General features: G+C 31.1%; 1 protein-coding gene across 5 annotated transcripts in view; it reads left to right on the top strand.

The window, feature by feature from the left end:
- The first annotated feature begins 2,000 nt into the window (after positions 1–2,000).
- Positions 2,001–25,434, top strand: part of LOC132943112 (titin) — a 110,557-nt gene continuing 87,123 nt past the window's right edge. For 3 of the 5 annotated variants that reach the window (XM_061011928.1, XM_061011929.1, XM_061011927.1), the window contains exons 1-38: positions 2,001–2,911; positions 9,044–9,086; positions 9,215–9,357; positions 9,467–9,619; positions 9,714–9,811; positions 9,933–10,157; positions 10,246–10,460; positions 10,961–11,288; positions 15,380–15,526; positions 15,603–15,847; positions 15,930–16,159; positions 16,230–16,373; positions 16,439–16,696; positions 16,777–16,920; positions 17,004–17,279; positions 17,361–17,577; positions 17,645–17,792; positions 18,045–18,225; positions 18,302–18,559; positions 18,672–18,808; positions 18,873–19,536; positions 19,638–19,781; positions 19,851–20,249; positions 20,313–20,567; positions 20,623–20,766; positions 20,858–21,661; positions 21,747–21,885; positions 21,964–22,220; positions 22,323–22,459; positions 22,524–22,782; positions 22,856–23,113; positions 23,177–23,320; positions 23,393–23,647; positions 23,785–23,928; positions 23,991–24,248; positions 24,438–24,797; positions 24,861–25,037; positions 25,111–25,383. In XM_061011928.1, the coding sequence (XP_060867911.1) occupies positions 2,767–2,911; positions 9,044–9,086; positions 9,215–9,357; positions 9,467–9,619; positions 9,714–9,811; positions 9,933–10,157; positions 10,246–10,460; positions 10,961–11,288; positions 15,380–15,526; positions 15,603–15,847; positions 15,930–16,159; positions 16,230–16,373; positions 16,439–16,696; positions 16,777–16,920; positions 17,004–17,279; positions 17,361–17,577; positions 17,645–17,792; positions 18,045–18,225; positions 18,302–18,559; positions 18,672–18,808; positions 18,873–19,536; positions 19,638–19,781; positions 19,851–20,249; positions 20,313–20,567; positions 20,623–20,766; positions 20,858–21,661; positions 21,747–21,885; positions 21,964–22,220; positions 22,323–22,459; positions 22,524–22,782; positions 22,856–23,113; positions 23,177–23,320; positions 23,393–23,647; positions 23,785–23,928; positions 23,991–24,248; positions 24,438–24,797; positions 24,861–25,037; positions 25,111–25,383 (8,806 nt within the window). In that variant the 5' untranslated portion in view covers positions 2,001–2,766. The remainder of the gene's footprint in view (positions 2,912–9,043; positions 9,087–9,214; positions 9,358–9,466; positions 9,620–9,713; positions 9,812–9,932; positions 10,158–10,245; positions 10,461–10,960; positions 11,289–15,379; positions 15,527–15,602; positions 15,848–15,929; positions 16,160–16,229; positions 16,374–16,438; positions 16,697–16,776; positions 16,921–17,003; positions 17,280–17,360; positions 17,578–17,644; positions 17,793–18,044; positions 18,226–18,301; positions 18,560–18,671; positions 18,809–18,872; positions 19,537–19,637; positions 19,782–19,850; positions 20,250–20,312; positions 20,568–20,622; positions 20,767–20,857; positions 21,662–21,746; positions 21,886–21,963; positions 22,221–22,322; positions 22,460–22,523; positions 22,783–22,855; positions 23,114–23,176; positions 23,321–23,392; positions 23,648–23,784; positions 23,929–23,990; positions 24,249–24,437; positions 24,798–24,860; positions 25,038–25,110; positions 25,384–25,434) is intronic. The other 2 variants (XM_061011931.1, XM_061011930.1) reach the window with 2 other exon arrangements.

The raw sequence follows: 25,434 nt of genomic DNA, 5'->3' as shown, positions 1-25,434 counted from the left end.
TCATTGTCTGATAAATCCCTTTATTTGTGTCTTCTGTATTACCACCACAGTTTATTTAAATGTATTATTAGTTTAAGGCTTCGACGACTGAGGTCATTAGCCTATAAGGTTGGTATAGGGTTGGTACTTGGTACGATAAGGTTGGAACTATTGATACGGTTTAAAACGGTTGATTAGAAACACGTGTATGTGTAGCAAGGTTTTTGCACACTATATCGGAGATTTAGTGGCAAAGGCCGTTGCTTACTCTCAATCACATATTGTGATTGGTTTCAGCCACTGCCCGCGCCGAGCCACATACCTATTATTATTTATGTTAACAATCGTAGGTATATTTTGTTGATTCGATGTGCTAAAAAAAATTCTTAATGTGAAAAACAAAAGAAACTGAGACTTGAAAAATAATACTTTCGATCCAAACACAAACCGCTATATTCTTTATGTAATTAAAAACAATTTTGGCCTGATTGTAAATCTCTCACAAACTGCTAGTATTTTTCAACCGTCGAGATTGGCGACATATTTCGACAGCGTGCGCAATCCATTTTGGATGGGTGGTGGGAGGAGGATTAGTTTTTAAAAACTGAGTCCATGAGACACCATAATATGTACACGTGTCACTCTATTTATAACACGTTTATAGAACCTATATATATGCAACTCAATTAGTAATAACATATTATTATATTAGTATTACACGTAAAAAGGTCTTTGAACGCACATAACCATTTTAAGGTTTGTTTTCTATAAATTAAAATTTTTTTTTCGTCTTACTAGAAATTATACATAATGAAATATTATATCGAACTTTACTACCTATATGGTTAATTTTCTTGCACAACTAGGAATTTATTATAAGAGTGGTGGCGAATTTCCATCTATACCTACGTGTAGGTACTCACGGTTTATGATATTATTATAATTATTTATAATATATTATAATGCAATGTATACATAAATATACAAATTATGCATAAAATATCCGTGACATATTATTAGAGCCCTAGTATGATAATGACGTAGGTACATGCTCCTAAAATATGTTTTTATTTTCAAATATTTTTTTTCATTATGGACGGCGTTGTATTAAAATATAAATCTTTTAACAAGAATAGCTCGCTTACAAGTTTGGATTTTTATAACGTTTGTCAAAAAGAAAATTTTATCATATCGTTATTCGTTAACATATATTATGTTTAATACGACTCAACATAATATAGTTTTTATTGGCACCATCGAGTAATTATTATTATTTTTAATCGTTTAAAATGTTACTACACATTTTGAAGCACGTATAGTTTAACTGTTAATATTATTATTGTATTATTATTAATTCGTTAAAATAAATTTCAATTAAGTATTGTTATCGTATTATATTACAGGAATTAAAAATAACACATTGAGCGTTTTAAAAAACATATGGTTTGAAATTATATAAGCTTAACATTTTATTTAAAAATGATTACAATATTTAAATGTAATTATATAGTTAATATGGAAATGAAAATGTAGAAGCCACCCACACATATTTTGTAAAACGAAAATTCTTATCTAAACGTCTAAATAATAACATAGTAGTTATTAATTATTATACTAGTATAGGTACTTATGTCATTTAGGTTTCAACCTAAAAAAAAACATATAATATAAAATTGACCAATTGATATTTAAAAACTAGCCAGTAGCCACAAAATAATCAGTAAAAGAGTTTAAAAGATAACATAATATTTTACACAATATTATTTAAGTACCTACATACACTCTATATATAAAGTACACGTACCTACTACCTACTACCCACGATGGCTGATTTGCGTTTAGTAGCATTAAAGTTTTTAGTTGTTTGCGTTTGAAATAATATTTCGGATTGAATGGTACGAACAATTTTTTAGACGAATGTATTATATTGTGAAAAACTGATTTTATTAACTACCTACCCCTTCAAAAATCAAGCACAATATTATGGATTAAAGTATTAAACTACTACAATGTGCAAATATTACAATGCAAATAATATGTCTCATTACCAGATGACAACAAGGGTTATTATTTATAGAACATTAATCATTAAAATGTTCATTAAGTTTTTTGAAACCGCGCATTGTCAGAGTGTTACGTTTTTGTCTATTATGAGTATATTTACGGGCACCTAAACACTTTCAAGTTCACCGTACACACCCTACATTTCTTAATAGAAATAAAAATAAAAATAATAAGAAAGAATGAAAAATAATAATAAATAAAATAAAACACGTCCCACATAGATAGTCGCCTGTAAGGGACCCTCTAATTTTACAGAGATCTAAATAAAGCACATTACTCAAACGTCGGTCTCCCACCACGACAGTGCCGCCGCCGCCACAGCCGCCATCGTTCCAAGTACCCACAGTGCCACATACTTCAGCGATTCAGTTACCACCAAGGCGAGTCCGAGAGTGAATATCGAAAAGAACAACAAACACGATACCACCGTCGTACTTAGCGAAAGACATTTTCGGAAATCGCTTGTATACACTTAAAGATATCGCGAGGAAGCCTGTGCGAGACAACCGCGAGTGTGAATTTATATAATTGTTAAAATTTGTGTCACGTGCGTTTTTCACTCAGGTTTTCACCGTTTTCCGTTCTGCCGTTTTTTTGTTTTGATTTTTTTGCAATTCGTTTAACGCGCGTGGAATCACCGGGGCACAGGAGCCAGTGAAGGATTTCGGTCCCGACCGTCGGCCAACCGTCCTGCCGGGGCGCGAGGAGACTTGTGCGTTAGCCATGAACCGACAACAACAACAACAACAACAACAACAACAGATTACCACCACCACCACCTCCTCGTTGTCAAACACTGGACAGAGGAGTGTGAACCGTACCGAACAACATGTCACGAGACAATTCACGCAGACCACACAGAGACAAGGTACCTATTTACTGTGCCTTTACCTACTTACCATGGTTACCCGGCAGCCAGTAAAATTATATTAGGTACCAAATACCTATATATAGTTTATGTCTCGCGTATCCACGAACCATTAACCGACAATCATCCACGCCCACGAGTCCGGATGCGATTACCGCCCCGAAATCCTCGACGATTCAAATTATATACTTAAATCTCTAAAATATATTATAACTGATATGAGTATATTATATATTTTTTTGGTTTTTCATAATACTTACCTATGCGATTTGACTTTCCCACAAAAAAATTACTAGTAATATATTAAAGTAGAAAAATAGAAGTATTTTCATTAAAATAATAACCGTTTTGATTGATATTACTTAACATAATTTTATAATAAATTTTAATAAACTATAGTTACCTACCTAAATTATAATTTTCGTGTTAAATTTGTCGAATAAATACCTACCTATATGCGGCTTAATAGCATTAGTATTTTAAGTGCATTTAAACCAAAATATATAATTTAATTATATTCAATCGTTATAATTAGAATATATAAAAATAAATTATATTTTGTCTAATATTATCTTAAAATGTTAACCTAATATTATTAATATTGAGATGTATCCAAATATCTTATAAGCATTCTCAGTATATTAATCTATCCTTTTATTTTTAAAAAAATGATTCAGTACTAAAGAATCTATGATGTTATTTTAGGTTATGTAGCGTATTGCATTACAATTATTTTTAAAAAAGTTAAACATTTTTTTAAATTTAGATATAATAGATATATATTAACAAAATTATAATACATTCACGCTAAATCAAAACACAAATTAAGTTGACTTTCAAATAATTGTTTCTAGATTTCTATGTATGTTCGAATAATAATAACAATATTTAATAACTTTTGCAAAAGTGTCCATGGAATAATATGGTATTTTTTTATTTATGCGATTCTACCGTTTTTATTTTTATGTTTCTACCATATTCGCAAAATATTAGTTAATTTTTGGGAGATGAAGAGGTTCAAATTAATTTGAGCAAATTTACCTATTTATACAGTTAAGGTATGAGAAAATGATCATTGAATAAAAAAGCAGATCTTTGGTTTTTACTATTATATAAACTTTGAAGTACAAAACGTATGAGGGTTAGGCACAGCATAATATGAGCTAATTAGTAATTTTAACTTGATAGTTAGGTATAAGCTGAATACTGAAGTCTAAACCACACTGAGTTTTTTTTCAATGAACACCACACAAATATATAATAAATTGCTACACCTATCGTATGGCAATTGTCAGACAATATAGAGTACAACTACCTATATACCTTACCTAGCTAGGTACCTCACATCTCGGCACCTCACACATGTACGTGGTCAACAAACACGACAAACCATTAGATTTTAATTTCAAATACTGTTAATACGTATCCCGTGTTAAATTGTATAACATTATGTTCTTATTAAGAAATGAAGTGATAAAATATTTTGGTGTTAAGTTCGCAACAATAAATTATCAACACGTCCGATAAATTACATGTTAAGTGCGCCAAAAAACATAAGTATAGGCACCTATACGGCTATACCTAATTAATATGGTGTGTGTATACAAATACTACCCTAATACCTAAATATCAATAACAATTATTTCAAAAATCACTGTTTTTCATATTGTAATATTTGTAAAAAATAAATAAATTGTTATATACAATTTAGTTAGACATAATAATATGGTCATAATATATAGTATAGTGGTTTGAGGAGTGGACTGGGAATAAAAAAATAGCCCCGGGGAAACAGAAAATTCGGTCCAATTTTGCGCTAATAATAAAATATTAATAAGTTATCGGCCCAAATTTATTCAAGCAGCCCAAATTTTTGCCAGGCCCAGACGGGGATCGCTCACCTATCACCCTGGCCAGTCCGGCCCTTAGTGGTTTGGAAGTTATTGGAACTTCGATGCATCGCATATAGTACGCACGCCGTTTGTTGCGTGTCATTGTGTCAATATTACAGAAAACATTAAACCTGAAATCGTAATTCGTCCTTTCGTATAATAAAAATTAATATTATACACACATACCTATACATGGCTACAATTCTGTGATATTCTACATAATAATAAGGTTAAAAAATATATTTTTTCATACAAAATTGGATGTTTTTCTGATAACACATTGAAGTGAATAGTTGTGATATAATATTCAAATTTCAAATTTCAAGTTTAATCAAAGAACATTTTTTTTAAATCTCAAAAAATGACCAAGAAAACTGGTACCCAAATCATAATAGTCAAATGGATATCTCGTATTATATAACATTTTATCATACCTCCTACACCGCGCTCGTAAACATATTATTATAATAATATCAAACGCGTATCGGATGACAGCTACGATCAGCTGCGATAATATAAACCGCCGCCGCCGTCCTCTGAGTGCATACAGCGTGCGCGTAAAAGACCGTATTGTACCGTATGCACACCTAATGTTTACGGGCAACGTGACTATTATTTACACGGCGATGATTAATAATTTCATCCAAACTGGAAAGTGGCCGTATCGCCTTATACGATTCGTGCAAGGCTGGGGACACAGTGTTCGCAATATTGGTGCTTCGAAATGCTATCGACCTTTCATAAGTTCGACGCTGTTACTCCACCGCAGTCGGCAGAATGAACGCGCTGTGACTATAATAATATTATATTGTTGTACATTATCATATTTTTTGCCTATAAATATCATATCGATATGTATTATGTTGTATAAATGCGTATACGTTTTTTGAGAGATAAAAAAGAATAATCACAAACTAATAACTACAACTACACTAATTGGAGAAAAAAAAATGATCTTACGGCCAGCATGGAGACCGAAAATACCGAGAGACTTTTCAATCCACAGTAAGAAATTCGTAATGTATAAATAATGTATAATATAAACAACAATGATGTAATTATCATTTTTTTTGACGTGGGCGAGCTGGTTAAATTGATTAATAAATTGTTTTGGGGGACGGGACTATATTTATACCGTACGGTTATCATCATCGTCTTCATCATGTCGAGCTACGGATAAGATGTATATAGTCTATATTTTTCTTTTTCTTTAATATATTATAATATTATACAGAGTGAGCAATCGTTATTTCCCGTGTTTCTTTAGCTAACACTGTAGGGAAACGGGAAATCACGGCGTCCAATCCTGTGCACATAAGAATTATATAATATAATAAATGGAAATGATAACCATTTTCAAAGCTTTTATAATATTGTTATATGCGTTTTAAGCTTGTAAACAATTTAGAGTTTAGTGTACTTTAATTATACTTGTAACAATTTAAAATTATTATTTTTTCTTTTTATTAGTTTCAAGTTTCAATACCAACCAATATGTTGAAAATTTATTAAAAACCCTTGTTTTTAAATTTTAAGGAATATTTTATTCTAAAACCTTTGAAATGAATCTTGTTGAACACAGTTGTATTTTTTTTCTTTTAATCAAAAAAAATTTAAATAACTGATATTAAACTTGTGAAATTTAAAAACTCGCCGCGCGTATGAAACAAAAAACTTCAGATATTAAGCTATTTTTAATATTTACTAACTTTTGAAACTTTTTAAACTGTGTAGTACCTAATTATATTTACTTACACAATTTGTTTTTATCCAAAATGTCATTTATCGTAATAATAAAATTAATTTAATTTGATCTAATTTAATTTAATATTCTATTATAAATTAATTGTATACAATAACCTATACATAATATTAGATAAATTAGTGTGTTAGTTAAAATTTAAACAGCCAACAGGTGTCAAAAATGTCCCTCCTAACTTGTATTTCATTGAAAAACCTTTCAATAAAAAAATACAAATAAAAATCCATAAGTATTCAAATAAGATTAGACATTATTATTAGTTATTACCTATTTATTTTATTTATAATAATATGGATATACCGTAAACATATTATTTTGTAAGGTAAGAAAATCACGCATAATAACATTTAAAATGGGGGACGAGGTGGCCGAGCGGTCTAACGCGTCGACTGCGGCGCTGGCAGTCGCGGGTTCGACTCCCGGCCACTGGGCGGCATTTTTCTTCGGGCAAGTCACGGTGTCCGGAGAACAAGTGCCGCCATCCCCCCACCCCGGGGCACGGCAGAAACCTACGGGTGCCCCATTAGAAATTCTGCCAAACACAACACACACGTGTACCAACCTACCCAATATAAAACCTACCAAACCTACCCAATATAAAAACCTACAGTACCCTCCCCACACCCAATGGCCTATGTTGCCGCGGGTTACTCAATAAAAAAAAAAAAAAAAAAAAAAAAAAACATTTAAAATATCACTGTAGGTATTCATTATCCACACGGTACATTTATTACTTTTAATAGATTCCATAATAATTTATTCACGTACCTACGTATTTAACAGTATATTATGTAATCCGTTCCGGTAAATAAATTAAGCCAAATGGCATTTTTAAGAACTTACTATATTTTTTATTGACCTACACTAAACATTAAATTATGGTTTCGGTCAGTCGTATACAATGAACGGGATGTTTTCAAATATTACATTTCATCAAGTCAAATACGAAGTACTTACATTAAGCCCGTATATACATGTTTTATTAGGCAAACGAAATTTCATCGGTGGTATTTTGTATTATTTATGTTATCGGAAGGTTATATTTTTGTCATCGCTGTTGGATTGCCGTAACACATTTAATTAATGTCTGAAGTTCGTTATAAATATGTTCTCAGTACCATTATATATTATTAGTTTTATATATATTTGTATAAACTTATAAGTTATAAGTACTGTATTGTGAGATGCAACGTTTCGACACCACACTACTTCATTTCAAGAAATAATTATAAATTGGAACGTTTTTAAGTTCCGAGTATTCTCACGTTTGGCGGTGGTTTCATATTATAGACATGGCCTTTGCGATATTGTGTGTTGTTGGAATTATTACAAGTGGCATTTATAGTTTCTAGAGAAACTTTATTAGTCATATAATAATATGTACTACGCTCCGATTTTGTGAAACACATACGAGAGAAGACCTTGACAACAATTATTATTATGTATGTCCCTTATAGTTAAAACCAGATTTATCCATTTTGGGCCGTGTATCGACCAATAAGAAGTGGTTTACATTGAATGTTGTGTTTTATTTTACATTTTTACCAGATTCGCCTCTGTGACGAGCGAGTGAGTTGAATCCGTCGCACCGCTGACACTGTTAAGTTATAAATATATACCCTATAAATCGTGGTACGCTGATAATAGAAATGCACGCGCATGCGCTTGCAGTTCTCGATATTGTGCATTTGTGCCCAATTACTAATTTAGTATAGACTAAAACGTTATTATTATTATTATTATTACATTTATTTTAACCGAATCCATTTATTTTTCTCCGTCACAAAAATATCATATTTTTACTTCTTTTCTTTTTTGCTTCACACACTTTTAATTTTTGCATATAATTAAAGAAATTGTGCACATGCCATTAAATTAGATACACAAAACTGTCGTACGAAATTAATGCCACTGTAATTTTTAACATCACCTAAATCATACTGTTTACTTTATTTCGTTGTAATGTCACTTGGCGTAAAACAGCTGCGATCGCCCACAGCGCATGATGCATATATATATGACCTGTTCCAAAAATGAGTCTTAAGTAATTTGATCCCGTATTTCGCGTGACCATGCCAAGAAACGATATTATTATAATTACCGTTTACTCGAAGGGTGTAATTATAAAATTAAAAAATATATGTTATACCAACCATCATAATTGTATAAATAATATACATAATAATATATTATTATGATGTATTGTTCATAATATTGTAATATAAATTGTAATAGGTAGTATTTCTTTTAATAATTTTATAAATTGCAGAATTTCTATAATTTTAAATTTTAAATGTAAATAACTTTCGAATCTTAATATTTATTGAAAAATACTTTTGAATCTCTTTGGAACTATATATAATAGACATTTATTTTTAATATATTTAACAAAATGTCTTAATATATTACATAATATTGGTAAACTATGATAATTATTTATTTATTATTATTATTTATAATATTTCTTTTAAATTTCAGTTCACGAAGGGTTTATTGTACAGCAGTCTACTCCAAAATTTGGGTAAGTCAAAACTCGAAATACAATATACATACATACATACATACATACATATATACATACATATAAATTAACGCTAGTAAAAATGATATTTAAGTAACCCGATTTAACAAAAATGAATACAATTTTAGAAATGACGCTGCTCCGCCAGTATTTGAACAGATATTCAAAAACGCCAGATTCGCTCAGGGTGGAAATGCCGTTTTTGAAGGAAAGGTTACCGGTATTCCAAAACCTTTTGTCTCATGGACCAGGAAAGGCGCTCCACTATTGGGTAAATATAGTACAGCATTGATCTATTACAGGTCATTCGACGGCGATAGAAAAAATAATAGTAATGTTTAATAATATAATGATCTTTTGGATTAAATATCCATTTTCAGAGTCCAACAAATACAAGATGACGTATGATCAACAAACAGGGAATGTTGTTCTTACGATCAATCAAATCGGTCCAGGAGATGAAGGCGAATACACATGTTCGGCGCGCAATCAATACGGCGAAGCAATTTGTTCTGTTTTCATTCAACCAGAAGGTAAAATAAAAAATCGCGCTAAAAGTCTGAAAATAAATGCAAAATGATCGACTGACTTATAGTTGTATGTTATTAACGTGTTGAATTTTGGTAGGTCATACAGTTCAAATACCTCAAGGCACGTATGGTTCGCAGCGAGTACAACAGACACAGAATACGCTGTATACAAATAATTATTCAAACATCGATGAAGTAAGCAAAATATACTATACACATGATCGTCGATCATCGATTATTATTACTACAAGTGGATTATTATTATTATTATTTCTATTGTCGTGATGTAACAATGGCATTAATGTTTTTGTATAAGGATTTCAAAGTTGATACTTTCGAATATCGTTTACTTCGTGAAGTGTCCTTCAGGCAGTCCGTCACCAAAAGGTATCTGGGTGAAGAGGACGTCAAATTTACAAGCAGCGCACACCAAGGCCCGGTCGTAGCACCTCAAGTGCTCCAGAAACCACGTAACTCGAAATTAGTAGAAGGATCGAACGCTACGTTTACTGTAAAAGTGTCAACAGCTAAGGATACTAGGGTAAAAAAACACGATACCTACCATAGTATCTATAATATATTAAATTGAAACACATTTTTAACGATTTTTTTTTTTTTTGATCCTGTAGTTGACTTGGTTTAAGAACGGCCAGAGACTTGTAAACGGACCAAAACACCAGATCAATTTCACTAATCAAGTCGCTACACTTTCCATACCACAAGTTTGTTGTGAGGATTCTGGGCATTACACTCTGCTTGTAGAAAACCCACAAGGCTGTGTAGTATCTTCTGCATATCTTGCCATAGAACCGACGTCGATGGCATATGACAGAACAGAAGACAAGTGAGTTTGACTATTTCCTACTTCGGTTATTAACCTACTTCGAAGTTAAAATAAATATATGTTTTATGCAAGCAAATAATATTTTTTTTCGAACTTTGTGCAATACTCAATTTTTATCAGAAACATGTTAATAGTGAAAATTGTTAAACAATATTATTGTATACCGTAATTTTGTTTGGATAAACACACTTACATTTTTCGTTTAATGTTTCCTTTTTTTTCTGCCATGTATCTCATATCTTCAACAACTATTGTATTATTTTTATACCTTTCTTGTAAACGATTGTAAAAATAGTATTAATTAATTATTATATGCATATCGTAAATGACACTTTAACAATAGGTTGTGGCCTGTGGGGATTAAAACTATGATATATTATTCATCCAGGACCAAAAATAATTATGATTTTTTTATTTTAGTTTTGACAATAGGTTATCTTATTATACAAATCTACATTATTTAAACACTATCAAATAAAATGTGAATATTTTTTTTTTAGGGAGAATGTAATAACTAAGACTCACAACAAGCTCGAGTCAATAGAAGTGGTTGAGGGCAAGATGTTAGCACCAAACTTTGTGCGTGTATGTGGAGATCGTGACGTGACCGAAGGGAAATTAACACGTTTTGATGTTCGCGTTACGGGCAAACCGTATCCCGAAGTCTCGTGGTATATAAATGGTCAGCAAATTAAGGACGACGCAACGCACAAGATACTGGTTAACGAATCCGGGGACCACGGTTTGATGATAACTAATGTGTCTCAAGCCGACGCAGGTCAAGTGGTTTGTGTTGCAAGAAGTAAATCTGGAGAAACTTCTTTCCAAGTAATTATCATATAGTTCTTTTTTTGTGCTAAACTTAACCCTTTAATGAGTACTGACGTCAAAATGAACGACGTTTGTTATTTCTATCTTTGGTAAATTATTGCGAAAACCACGTTGATAATGTATTGTATCATTGATTAATTAATGTTAAGTGTTATCAATGTATTGTACGTAAAAACGGGATACATCAATTAATTATGTATACTAGGTTTCCACATTTTGGCTATATCATAACAAAAAATGAATCACAAGTCACAGTAATGTGAAAGTGTTTACAATTATACCCTACCATTGTAAAAATATTTTCAGTATTTACCTTTTTAGATAATTATATCTTCAATCATTGTGTCACGCGCTGTCATAGAATAAATATGCAGATATATTATGTAGATTATAAAAGTCGATTATTCAGTTGAATAGGTGGCGCAAACAATCATAGGTTATTTAATTCATAATATAGACGATTTATTCCAACGCTTAATTGAAAATCCGTTCAATTTCTTATCGTATAGCCCGTACAGACAGCCAGATAGGTCACATATGGTCAACGCGTCGACAACTAATACAAATCTACAGTAGTTGAAGACCACTGGAGGGGTCTTATAAATAGGGTGAATGGGTGATTGATCCGGGTGCCGCCTTTTTTATGGACGTTAAAATAATACAATAAATTACTCTTATAATTATACAATCATTCGATTTCATCACACAATTATATAGTGTCTATACCTATTGATCGCTGCATTTATTTTTATTTAATTATTTCTATTATATACTATTAATGGTGAGTAGGTATGTATTAGCCCATATTGCTTATTGCAATTTAGGAGATAGCTTTCGACACGCAGTGGTGGTATACTGGTATCGGGGTGACGGGTGGAAACGGTGGTCCTTCTGTAACATGAATATTCGTTTAATTGTACAATAATAATAGACAATATTGAAAATTATCGGATTACTATATTATGCATTTATACTCATTACTCGTACTCATACAATATACATACTTCCGTACATATGCGGTATACCTATACTTATAATGTTGCAAGATTTGTTGGAAGCTATATTTATTTTCGAAGTAGGCACACAACATATTTTTTTATAAAATATCGATTTCAAACGATGCGCCGCTGCTTAAGCGGCCCTACGAAATCGGAATATTAATATAGGCGTGGTCGGTACCAAGGTCCAAGAGTGTACGAAATAGAACAAGCGTTCGTTGTAGCCCGCGGTAAGCGATGCATGGCTCGTTGTCTCGCAGAACACTCTGACGGCCGCTTTAACGACGGCGCAACATCGTTTGAAATCTTTGGTCAGTACCGGCGAATCACGTATTTGCATGCCATCCCGCGTTTTACTATATCATATCATTATACTAACAGCCGCTCGCTGCAACACCGATGCATCGTTTGAAATTTTCGGAATCGTATAAAAAACTACCTACAAAGCAGAAACTCTGCGAGCTACATGATGCCCGCGTTTGTGGGCCGCATCACGAACGACGTAGGTATACCAATATAGGTACGGCACGAGTTACAAAAATAACAAAAATGAATGAATACATATTACCTATAGTATATCAATTGTATACTCTTAGCTGTTAGGTTAGTAATTTTTATATATATTTTGGCTTGATTTTGACATATTTTATTTATTATTTACGTAACGATTATATTTTAATGTGAACGATTATTAAAATTATGAATTTTATTTTAATAATATATTATATTCATTTTATAGTGCTACTTAATTTTCTTCAATGGCGGAGTTTACATGAACCTAATTTTACCTGTGTTTTTTTTCTGGCGGAGTTTACACTAAAAAAAGGTACTCGTGGCGGAGCTTACATGCGCCCAGTCATACGACTGTCCTGCGGGTACCGAGTTGTGCTATAGTATACTTTTATGCCGTATAGGTTTTGACCGGGTAAATCATCAGGTTAATGGAACTGAACGGAAAATAAATAAAATTATATTGTTACTTGTTTGTGACGGTCGTGACGGATCACGGGTGGTCGAAAACAAAAAAAAACAATAATGTAATGCGGGCATGCGGCCGCCGCCTTCGGAAAATCGGAATCCACGTGCATCATCGGTCCCGCTTGAGAAAAATACAATTTATGGAAAATTATATTAATATTTCATTACCTGTCGATAGCCCGCATATCTACATAACGCACATAATTTTAGTCATCAAATATTCCTTTACCATCATTGCTCATGCCTCATATGTTTGTTACAAGATCGATGTTTGAATTAATATAGTAAACATCTGTTTAATTTTCTTTATAAAACTAATTGTTTCCATTTTGTTTATATGGTATGTTTGCTATTCATTTTTACTGTCAAAAATGGACATTTACAGGTGTGGGGAGGGGGTAAGATACTAGGATAGTAGGATGTTTAAAAAATAGCGAAAATTCTAAAACGTTTCTGAGTATTGTGTTTAGAGAAAAATTAATATGTGACCATGATGTCAATTTTTGTTTCCTATACCATAGAACAATATAGAAGTGACACTTGATCGGATGCTTGTACCACAGAACAATACTCATAAGTCATAACCATGTTTTTTTCACGATTCTGATTATCACGTATTCACGATTATCGGGCCTCAGCTGATGCTGCCGATTCCCGCCAAAATACATTATCACAACATAATAAATTATTATAATATTTCATTATATTTTATCTTTATAATATCAACATTATTAATTTAATAAGTTCTAAGTTTCTGACTTTTGAGTTCTAAATGTTCCAATTTCCAAATAGTGAAGGTTAATATTGCAATGTAGTCCTACATGGTTATAATAGTTACTAATAACTGCCTAATAAGTAATAAGTAATAATATTAGGCGATATTTCATTTTTCCTTCGAGAATTGTACAAAAAGATATTCATTGTTTATTTTATGTTGTATCTACATCATAATATATAATATCAAATATTTCTTAATTGCTAACAATATATTGACGAGACAAGTGATTAATTTTTGAATGGCTCCACATTAGATTCTGAATCAGATACCTCCTAATGATAAATTATGTAAAAATAATTGGAGGAAAAGTTATCTTTCAAGTTATTTTATAGATACCTACATCAAATTATGTTGTGCTTTTGAAATCAAAAATGTTGTAAGTTTAAAATATAGTTACCTATCATATTTTCTTACTTCTGACTTTTTTTTGAAAAGTTTTTGATTTGTTTATTATCATCACATTCTTCTTAAGAAAATGATTAATATTTTTAAATTAATTTTTATTAGCATGGTGGCTAATTATTTTATTTAACAAAAAACTATTCATTTACAATATATTGTTATCATTTATAAATTAGTTTTTATGATTGAATTATAATCTATTACCTATCCAACATTTATTTTATATACCTATAATTATTATTTATATCATCTTTTTTCAAATAGTAGCTACTTAGGTATAATATTTTCAGAATTATAAGATTTTTAAAATTTAAAATAATATAATATATCTTTATATTTTTTCTAAAATGATTGTCTATTCATAATTCGTATCAATAAAAGTGAAAACATAAAGATAAGTTAGTTTTCAAGTAGGTATTCACTATATTTACTACAGGAATTTTATTTTATTTATAATTTTTGACCTTTTCTGTATAATATATGTAATGCCACAAGTTTAAGGAAGCATTGGTACTTTGTCGAGAACATTTAATTAATGAGAAAAGTTGGTTTTATTATAAATATGTATTATAATTTATATAGATCATAATAGGTACCTTATATTAGGTAGTTTAATTAATATAATAAAACAAAAATCATAATTTTTTACTTGGTTTTATAGGTACAATATTTATTTTTTTAAGTGTTCTATGTTGTTCAAGAAATAATAATGAAAATATTATTTCTAATTCAAAATTTTATCCTTCCAAAGTGATAAAGTAATATTATAATACTTGTGTTTCAAAAATATTATTTACAAATGTCAACAATATATTGACGTCTTTACTTTTAATACATTTAATCAATTTTTATAAAGATAGTACTTTGGTAATGGGTTAATGCAATAAGCTTATAATTTGTTTGTTTTAATTTAATTTATTATATTTATTTAGTGTAATTTGGGAGTTGTTGAAAAAGAACTTGTAGTTGCTCCAAAGTTTGTACAACGTTTTACACCTTTAAATATAAACGAAGGAGAAACAGTTACACTGAGTGTCAGAGCTGTTGGAACCCCAGTACCAAGAATAACATGGCAAAAAGTAAGCTGAAATATTTTATTTACTTTTTAATGTTATATGTAGGTAAGCACACAATTTATCAATATTATTATTTTAGGATGGTGTAAACATCAGCGAACAACCAGGAATGGTATCTGTATGGACCGAAGGAGGTGGTTCAGTATTAGAAATAGCAAGAGCTTCCCCGACAGACGCAGGTTGGTATCAATGTACAGCTCAAAATACAGCTGGATCGACAGCCACACGGGCTCGATTAAACATTATAAGGAAACCTCGCCCTGAAGATTTCTCAGAAGACAGACGTCTCAGGTTGCCAAAACCAACACGAGTAATCGAACCTGAGTGAGAAAGAGCTTTTTATTAGATTTTATTTATTTGAAAAAATTAGTCAAAAACTTATTCTGTATTTTTACAACATCGATAGGCCTGAGCCAGAACCAGAAGTTGTTTTTCTAAAACATGTCGAGAGAGCAAAATACCATACTCCTCGACCAGAAGAAGACAAGATTTATCCACCGCCAAGGTTCATTGTTCCACTTGCAAACATATCTCAACAAGAAGATGGTCGAATTCATTTTGAGGCTAGAATTGAACCCATTGGAGATCCAACCATGGTGGCTGAGTGGTTTGTAAATGGTTATCCATTACAAGCAAGTAAGTTTGTACAACATTTGGTTGTTAATTAAATATCATTTAACGATTGATTATTATTTATTATTTCAAGGTTCTAGAGCTATGACTTTACTAAATTACGGTTTCATAGCTTTGGATTTGTTGGGCATTATATCAGATGATGCTGGAGAATACACATGTAGAGTAACCAGTAGCTCGGGAACAGCTCAATCTACTGCTGTTCTCAAAGTTGAAGGTATGATTGAACAATTATTTTGTTAATAGAAACCCTGGGTTTTGATATTAAAAATTATATTTCAGGGAGAGATGAAATTGATAAATCAAGTCAATATCCAGACAGTTTAAAATATATTGAACAATTGGAAGATTATTCCAAATATCAAAGAAGTGATAGTTACGATGAAGTTCAGCCATTACCACCTACTTTAGTAAAATCATTACATGATATGGGTAATTTACAAGAAGGTAGAAATGCACATTTCGAAGCTCAGCTTAATCCAGTCAGTGATCCAACAATGAAAGTAGAGTGGTATAAAGATGGAAAACCTATTACAGCAAGTATGTTATATTTTTTTTTATAGAAAAAAAGTATTTCTTTATTAAAAATAATACTAACCATTATATTGTAATGATTTAAGGTTCAAGAATAACAACAATATTTAATTTTGGTTACGTATCGTTAAATATTATGCATCTTCGTGCAGAAGACAGTGGAGAATATACATTAAGAGCAATAAACCGATGGGGAGAAATTATCAGCACATCAACATTAAATGTCATTGGTTGGTATTTAATATATTTAATAAATAATTATTAATCAACATTTTAAAATTATAGTTTTATTGATTTTTTTTTTATCCATTAGCTCATAGCAGTATTACAGGTGATTTAGGCTACCCAGAACAGCAAAGGTATATTGATCAAACTGAGGCTTTAGAACAATCTTACCTACAACAAAAAAATCAGGAATATAAAATAAGTGCACCAGAAAGTGTTGCACCACCACAATTTAAAACACCAATTAAAGATCAACAAAACATTAAAGAAGGTGGTTTCGCTCATTTTGAAGCTAGATTAGAACCATTAGGAGACTCGACACTTCAAGTAGAATGGTTAAAGGATGGTAAACCAGTTGAAGCTAGTATGTACACATTTTATGTATATAAAAGACTACTAACTAGTCTAATATTATTGTTATTTAAACAATGATGAATTATTTTAGGTTCAAGAATGACTGTATTCTTCAACTTTGGATATGTTGCATTAACAATAAAATATGTAACTGTTTTTGATATCGGAACATATACTTGCAGAGCTTATAATAATTTAGGAGATGCTTCAACATCTGCCACATTGACTGTGCTAACGAAAAAAGATGTAGTACAAGATAGCCAACACCCTGGAGGTCTCGAACGGTTCCAATATTTAGAAGATTCAAGGTTAATCGACAAAATAAAATTTGTAAATTAATTTTTTCAAATGATTTTAATCAAATTAAAATTTTAGAAAGAATAAACGAAAGGCAGAAGAAGAAACAGTTGTTACACAAAAACCTAGATTCCTTGGACCATTAAAAGGAACAAATAAAATTGCTGAAGGGCAAAGAGCTCATTTTGAAGTACGAGTAGAACCTCAAAATGACGTGACCATGAAGGTAATAATTACTACTTAATGTTGCGTTTTTTATTCGCAAATACTTTTCAATACAATTTAGATATTTTATTTATTTATAAATATAAGCAGTGTTTTTTTTTAAACTTATAGATTAATTATTTATCAATTAATACCTTGCAATATTTTTATTAAAAATTTAATGAATATATTTGTTGAAGTTGTTAGAATTCAGAATAAATGTATCTTTATTGACTATATATTTATTATTTTTGAACATTCATTATAATTATAGATTGAATGGTATTTCAATGGAAGAGTAATAATGAGCGCTAATAGAATTCAAACATATCATGATTTTGGTTATGTGGCTTTGGATATTCTTGGTGTAAGAGCCGAAGATAGTGGTACATATGTAGTTGTTGCAAGGAATGCATTAGGAGAGGCCCAGCTGTCATCAACAATGCAAGTTGAAGGTAATTTTCAAAAACTTGTACAGTCTATATAGAATAAAATCATTCTAGGTTTTAATTATTTTTCATATATTTTTAGTTCGTTCAAATATTGATACATCTACTATGCACCGTGGAGTAGTCGAAAAAGCTCCTTATCTTGAATCTAAAAAATTCACTGAACCTCAGTATGATATTGAGGAAATTTCGAAGTCGAGACCTATATTTATACAACCATTAAGCGACCCTGCACCATTGAATGAGGGAAAAAATGTTCATTTGGAATGCCGTCTTGAGCCTATGGGTGATCCTACGATGAGAGTCGAATGGTTCCAAAATGGAAAACCTGTAACAGTTGGTAATTATTAATTCAGATTTATCTTAATTAATTGTATTAATTTATTAATTGATAAGTCACACAAAAATATATATAATATAAATAATTCATCAAAATACTATGTTTCCAAAAGGTTCGAGGTTCCGTACGTATTATGATTTTGGATATGTTGCTTTGGATATCATACATGTCACATCGATTGACTCTGGTGAATACACTGTGAGAGCTACAAACCATTTAGGATCAGCTCATACATCTGCATGTGTCAATGTAAATATTATATATACTATTTTAATACAACAAATGTTATATACATTTTTTGAATTATATTTAGGTATTATGCCGATCAGATATTTTAACTGAAAGTCAAAATGAGTATGCATTAGAGCAGATACAAATGTTAGAAGATGCTTCAAGATATCAAAAAATGACTACCGAAGAAGAAAGTATTATGCAAGCACCACAGTTCACAAAACCATTACATAATATACAGACATCTGAAGGTACAAACGTACATTTGGAATGTAGATTAAAACCAGTTGGAGATCCAACTATGAAAATCGATTGGCTGGTCAACGGACGTCCTGTAAAAACAGGACATAGGTTCCGCCCTGCCTATGATTTTGATTATGTAGCATTGGATTTATTAAGTGTATATCCTGAAGATTCTGGAGTGTATACTTGCCAAGCTAGAAATGAAATGGGTGAAGCTGTTACCTCTAGCTCAGTGAAAGTGATTGCAAAACAGAATTTAATATTAGATTCACAACATCCACATGGTCTGGAAAAAATACAATATCTAGAAGATTCAGCGAGATACAAAAAGGCTGAAATGATTGAAGAGTCTGTTAAAATAAAACCTCGGTTTTTGTCCAAACCAAAGAATGTGGAGAATTTAAAAGAAGGACAACATGCTCATTTTGAATGTAAATTAGAACCAGTCACTGATTCTAACCTAGAAGTCCAGTGGTTTAAAAATGGAAAACCAATTATTATTGGTAAGATTATGTTTGAAGTAATAAAATAATTAATAATCCATATGTACCTATTACATATATATTATATTATTTTAATAAAATATTTTTTTTTATTTTAATAGGCCATCGCTTTAGACCCATCCATGATTTTGGGTATGTGGCCTTAGATATCATAGATGTCATTGAAGAAGACACTGGAACTTATACGTGCCGGGCTGTTAATTTACTTGGCGTTGATGAAACAAATGTTCATTTAACCTGCAGAAGTAAATAATTTTATAATTACTTAAAATTTAAATACGATCTAGTGATTTATTAATTTTATTTTTATGTAGGTTCGTCAGGTATTGTAACAGATACTCAAAACGAAATGGGTCTTGAACAAATTCAGTATCTTGAAGAAAAATCTAGGTACAACAGAAGAGAAGATATTGAAGAAACAACCACTCAGGCTCCAATTTTCACTACTTCGTTGAAGCATTGTGATATTAAAGAAGGCCAGCGAGCTCATTTTGAATGTAGATTAATCCCAGTATCTGATAACACCATGAAAGTTGAATGGTTCCATAATAATGTCCCAATTAAATTCGGATCACGATTTACTGAAACTAATAACTTTGGATTTGTTGCATTGGATATTCTTCAATGTTTACCTGAAGATTCTGGCACATACACATGCCGTGCAACTAATTGGCTAGGACAATCTATTACATCAGGAAATCTCAACGTTCAATGTGAGTTTATAAAATAATATATTCAAATAATTTTTTAATTAATTTAATTTAAAATAATTTCAGCGAGAAAGTCAATTTATTTGGAATCTCAACACGAAGATGCATTAGGACGTTTAGCTCAGCTTGAAAACTCAAACCGTTATCAACGTCAATCAATTATAGAGGATGCAGTAACACAAGCTCCAGTATTTACTCAACCTATGAGAGATAGTACAATGATTGAAAGTCAGCCTGCTCATTTTGAAGCAAGATTAATACCAGTGGGTGACGACAAATTAAAAGTAGAATGGCTAAGAAATGGAATTCCTATTCAAGCATGTATGTATACTATTCAATATATTACAATTTTAAACTATTAATTTAAAATGTTTAGCTAATCGCGTATCAACAATGCATGATTTTGGTTACGTCGCCCTTAATCTTAAGTACGTCTATCCTGAGGATTCTGGTACTTATACATGCAGAGCTATAAATGATTTAGGACAAGCAGTCACCTCAGCTACACTGAATGTGCATTGTGAGCATTATTTTAAACTTATTATTAGTTAATTATAAGAATATACCTAAGAACTTTAAAATAATACTTAATACCTTATATTGTTTTTCAGCTAAAGCTTCTCTTCAATTGGAAAGTCAACACGAAGCAGCATTAGATAAATTAAGACAGCTCGAAGATTCTAACAGGTACAAGCGTACAGAACAAAAAGAAGTGGAAGTTACTGAGGCACCTAAGTTTATTGTGCCATTAAATGGAACTGAAAGTTTAATTGAAGGTCAAAGTGCTCATTATGAATGTCGTATAGAGCCTTATCCTGATCATACACTGCAATTAGAATGGTTACATAATGGGAAACCATTACAAACAGGACATAGATTTAGAACAACTTATGATTTTGGTTTTGCGTCATTGGATGTTTTATCTGCTTTACCAGAAGATTCGGGAGAATATACTTGCAGGGCAATTAATAAACTCGGTAGGGCCGAGTCATCAGTTAAGCTAAGAGTTCAATCTCGAGCATCGATTATTAGTGAAACTCAACACCAAGGAGCTTTGAACAAAATACAGTATCTGGAAGATGACTCTAGATTTAAAAGAGCAGCTGCTGAAGATGTTTTAATGACAGAGAAACCACAATTTGGTCGACCTCTTAAGAACATAGAACATCTTCCAGAGGGTCGTAGTGTACATCTTGAAGCTACATTAATTCCAGTTAATGACCCTACTATGAAGGTTGAGTGGTATAGAAACGGAATACCAATTCCTCAAGGCCACAGATTTAAGACAGTTTATGATTTTGGATTTGTTGCTTTGGATGTACTTTATGCTTATCCTGAAGATTCAGGTACATACATGTGCAAAGCCAAAAATGCTGCCGGAGAAGCAGTCACTACTTGCATTGTAACAGTTGACTGTAAGTTTCTTTAATCAATAAACTATTTTTTAATTTTATTAAAGTGTATTATTATTGTATTAAATAATAACTTCTATTTGTTTAGCTAAATCTGGTCTTCAGTTAGACACTTTGGATGAAGATAGATTGAAAAAGATTAAACAACTTGAAGCTTATGAAAGACCTACAGCTCAAGAAGCAGTATTTGAACTTCAAAAACCAGTATTCCTCACACCTCTTAACAGGTAAATAAAATTATTTATACTATTATTCAACATATTATATTATATTTTAGATGTTATATTTAATTTATGTATGTTTAGCCTTGAATTATTGAAAGAAGGAGAACATGCTCATTTAGAAACTCGAATTGAACCAATTAATGATGCTGATTTGAAAATAGAATGGTTTGTAAATGGAGTTGCAATCAAAACAGGTCATCGTTTTAAGACTACACATGATTTTGGATATGTTGCATTGGATATTTTGTATGCATATGCTGAAGATTCCGGTACTTACATGTGTAAAGCCACTAATAAAAAAGGAGAAGCAGTAAATACCTGTCAAATAAATGTTGCCTGTAAGTAAATTTATTTATGAAAATTGTATATACTTTAAATTTTATAACTTATAATTTACCTATATATATTTTTATTATATTTATTATAATTTTTTTAAATAGCTCGTAGAAGTATCTACTTAGAAACGCAGCATCCTGATGGTTTAGAAAAGATTCGTGAACTTGAAGCGCAAGGACGCCCAGCAAAACTTGAAATCAATGAGCCTCCGCCAACAGCACCAACATTAACCGATCTATGGGTATATTTTTATTACAGCCTTCTTATTTTAATAGTATTAAACATCATAATAATTATTTTAACAGGGCACTACTGAGGTAGCTGAAGGAAAAACAGCCCACTTTGAGTGTCAAGTAAAACCTGTCCACGATTCTAAATTGAAAGTTGAATTCTTCCATAATGACAAACCCCTCGGATCTGCTTCTCGTTTCCATACTACATATGACTTTGGTTACATATCTTTAGATATTGGCCATGTTGTTCCTGAAGATGCTGGAAAGTACACTGTTAAAGCTACTAATGAATTGGGTCAAGCTACTTCGAATATTAATTTATTAGTTCAAGGTATTTAATAACTTAAAACAAGAATTAAATGAATAAAGATATGAGTACAATTTACAATTTTTTTCCATATTAGGAGGTGGAAGTATAATTTTGGACTCTCAAAGACCTGAAGGATTAGAAAAAATAAAAGAGTTAGAAATGGCTGTACCTTTCAAACGTGCAGATTATTCAGAACCTATATCAAAACAAAGACCAATGTTTACACAACCTTTACAAAATATTGACAGCATAAATGAAGGACAAACAGCTCACTTTGAATGTCGTCTTATCCCAATTGGTGATTCGTCGATGACTGTCGAATGGTTTAGAAATGAAAAACCATTAGAAACAAGTATTAGTGGAATTTTTAATCAATTTCAAACATAATATAATATTGATAAACATTTTATTTTAGGTTCAAGGATTACAAAAACATATGACTTTGGTTATATATCTTTAGATATTTCTCATGTAAGAGATGAAGATAATGGGGTATATAGTTGTAAAGCCACAAATGCTCTTGGTGAGGCGGTTTCAACAGCCTCTATGAGAGTTAGAAGTAATTAATATAAAAAAAGTTAATGATTATTATTTTTATTAAATTTTATGAAATAAAATTTCTTTTGATTAGCAAAATCTGATATTCAGTTGGAGAGTCAACATCCAGAAGGTCTTAAAAAAATTGTTGAATTAGAACGTGGTCAAGAGCCATTGAAGAGAGAGGAAGCAGAGAGATCATTTGAGAAACCGATTTTCACACAACTTCTTACAGGCCCTTCAGAGCTTATTGAAGGTCAACATGCTCATTTTGAGTGTAGAGTTGTACCAGTAGGTGATCCAACATTACGTTTTGAATGGTATGTTAATGGAGTCGAATTAAAAATGGGTAAGTTGTACAACTCAAATAATTTAAATAATTTAAATTTGTTTATACAAATAATTTGTAATAAATTATTGTATGTAAGACATCTTATTTAATATTTATTTGTGAATTAACATTTTATTTTTAATTGTTTGAAATAGGTTCAAGATTCCAAGTAACAAATGATTTTGGCTTTGTTACATTGGATATCAGCTCAACTGTCGCAGAAGATTCTGGAGTTTATACATGCAAAGCAATTAACAGGGCTGGAGAAGCTGTTTCTTCCACTTCAATGAAAATAAAACGTAAATAGTAACCCAAATACATATTACTTGTTACATATAGTTATCTAAAAATTTAATGTTAGATCGCTCATCAATTATTCATGAACCAATACAACCTGATGCATGGGAAAAAATCCAGCTTAAAGAAGCAGAAATGAATAAAGTTCCTGAAATGTTTATTGATACAAGACCACAACAAGCACCTGTTTTTACGTCACATTTGCAAAATCAAGACCGTCTAGCTGAAGGTCAGCACGTTCATTTAGAAGCTCAAGTAGAACCTAGAGCAGATCCTAATCTTCGAATTGAATGGTTCAAAAATGGAGTCACTTTAACAACTGGTATGCTTAGATAATTTATATTTGATTTTTCTCTTATTAAAAAAAAAAAAATAATAAAACTTAGGTTATTCAATTTTATGTAAATACATTTTAATTACTGAAATAATTGAGAATTAAATAATCAATCCCTTATACTTAATGAATGCCATTATTGCTCATTTTAATAATATCTAATATCTATTATTTCAGGTTCAAGAATACGCAGCACTTTTGATTTTGGTTTGGTCACATTAGCAATAAATAGTTTGAGACCAGATGATTCGGCTATCTATACATGCAAAGCATCAAACCTTTTGGGCGAAGCTGTTTCAACTTGTACATTAAAAATATCCGATAGCCATTGGTTATTAAGTAACACTTTGCACCCCGAATCACTATCAAAAATTGAAGATTTGGAAAAACCACATACTGGACAAGTTGAAGGCCCAGAACCAGTTTTTGAAAGTCCTGTTTTCATTTCTCATCTTAATAACTGGGAATGTAAAGAAGGAAGTGATGTTCATTTTGAATGTCAAGTAGAACCTTCCAAAGATCCAACTTTGAAAATTGGTATTTAAATACTTAAAAATATATTATTGAATTTTGAATAAACATAGTATTTATATTTGACAGATTGGTTTGTAAATGGAAAACCACTTCAAAGTGCAGCACGATTCAAGTCTGCCTATGATTTTGGTTTTGTGACATTAGATATACATCATGCATACTCGGAAGATTCTGGGATATATACTTGCAAAGCTAGTAATAGCAAAGGTCAAGCTGTAACAACTGGAACATTAAAATGTACAGGTAATATCAATAATTTAAATTTTTACACTAAAATGTTTGTATACAAAATCAATTATTTGTTTTAATTATTAAGGTCTCCAAGGCATTCATTTAGACACACAACATCCACAAGGCAAAACTGGATTAGAAAAGGTACAAAAAGTAGAAGATAATTTAGCTTCTAAATATCAACGTCAAGCATCTTTGCCTGAGGCGGCTTTCCCAAAACCAATATTTGTTGTACCCCTTGAAGCTGAATTCATATTAGCCGAAAGTAAACCACTGCATTTGGAGGCTCAAGTTGAACCCAAGAATGACCCCAATCTCAAAATTGAATGGTACTTTAATGGAAAAGTACTTGATTTAGGTAAAATTGGATAATGATGTTTAGGTTATTTATGTCATTACTTCAAATCTG

This window comes from Metopolophium dirhodum, chromosome 4, assembly GCF_019925205.1.
Source record: "Metopolophium dirhodum isolate CAU chromosome 4, ASM1992520v1, whole genome shotgun sequence".
Taxonomy (NCBI): domain Eukaryota; kingdom Metazoa; phylum Arthropoda; class Insecta; order Hemiptera; family Aphididae; genus Metopolophium; species Metopolophium dirhodum.
This window is presented reverse-complemented; position numbering and strand designations above follow the sequence as displayed.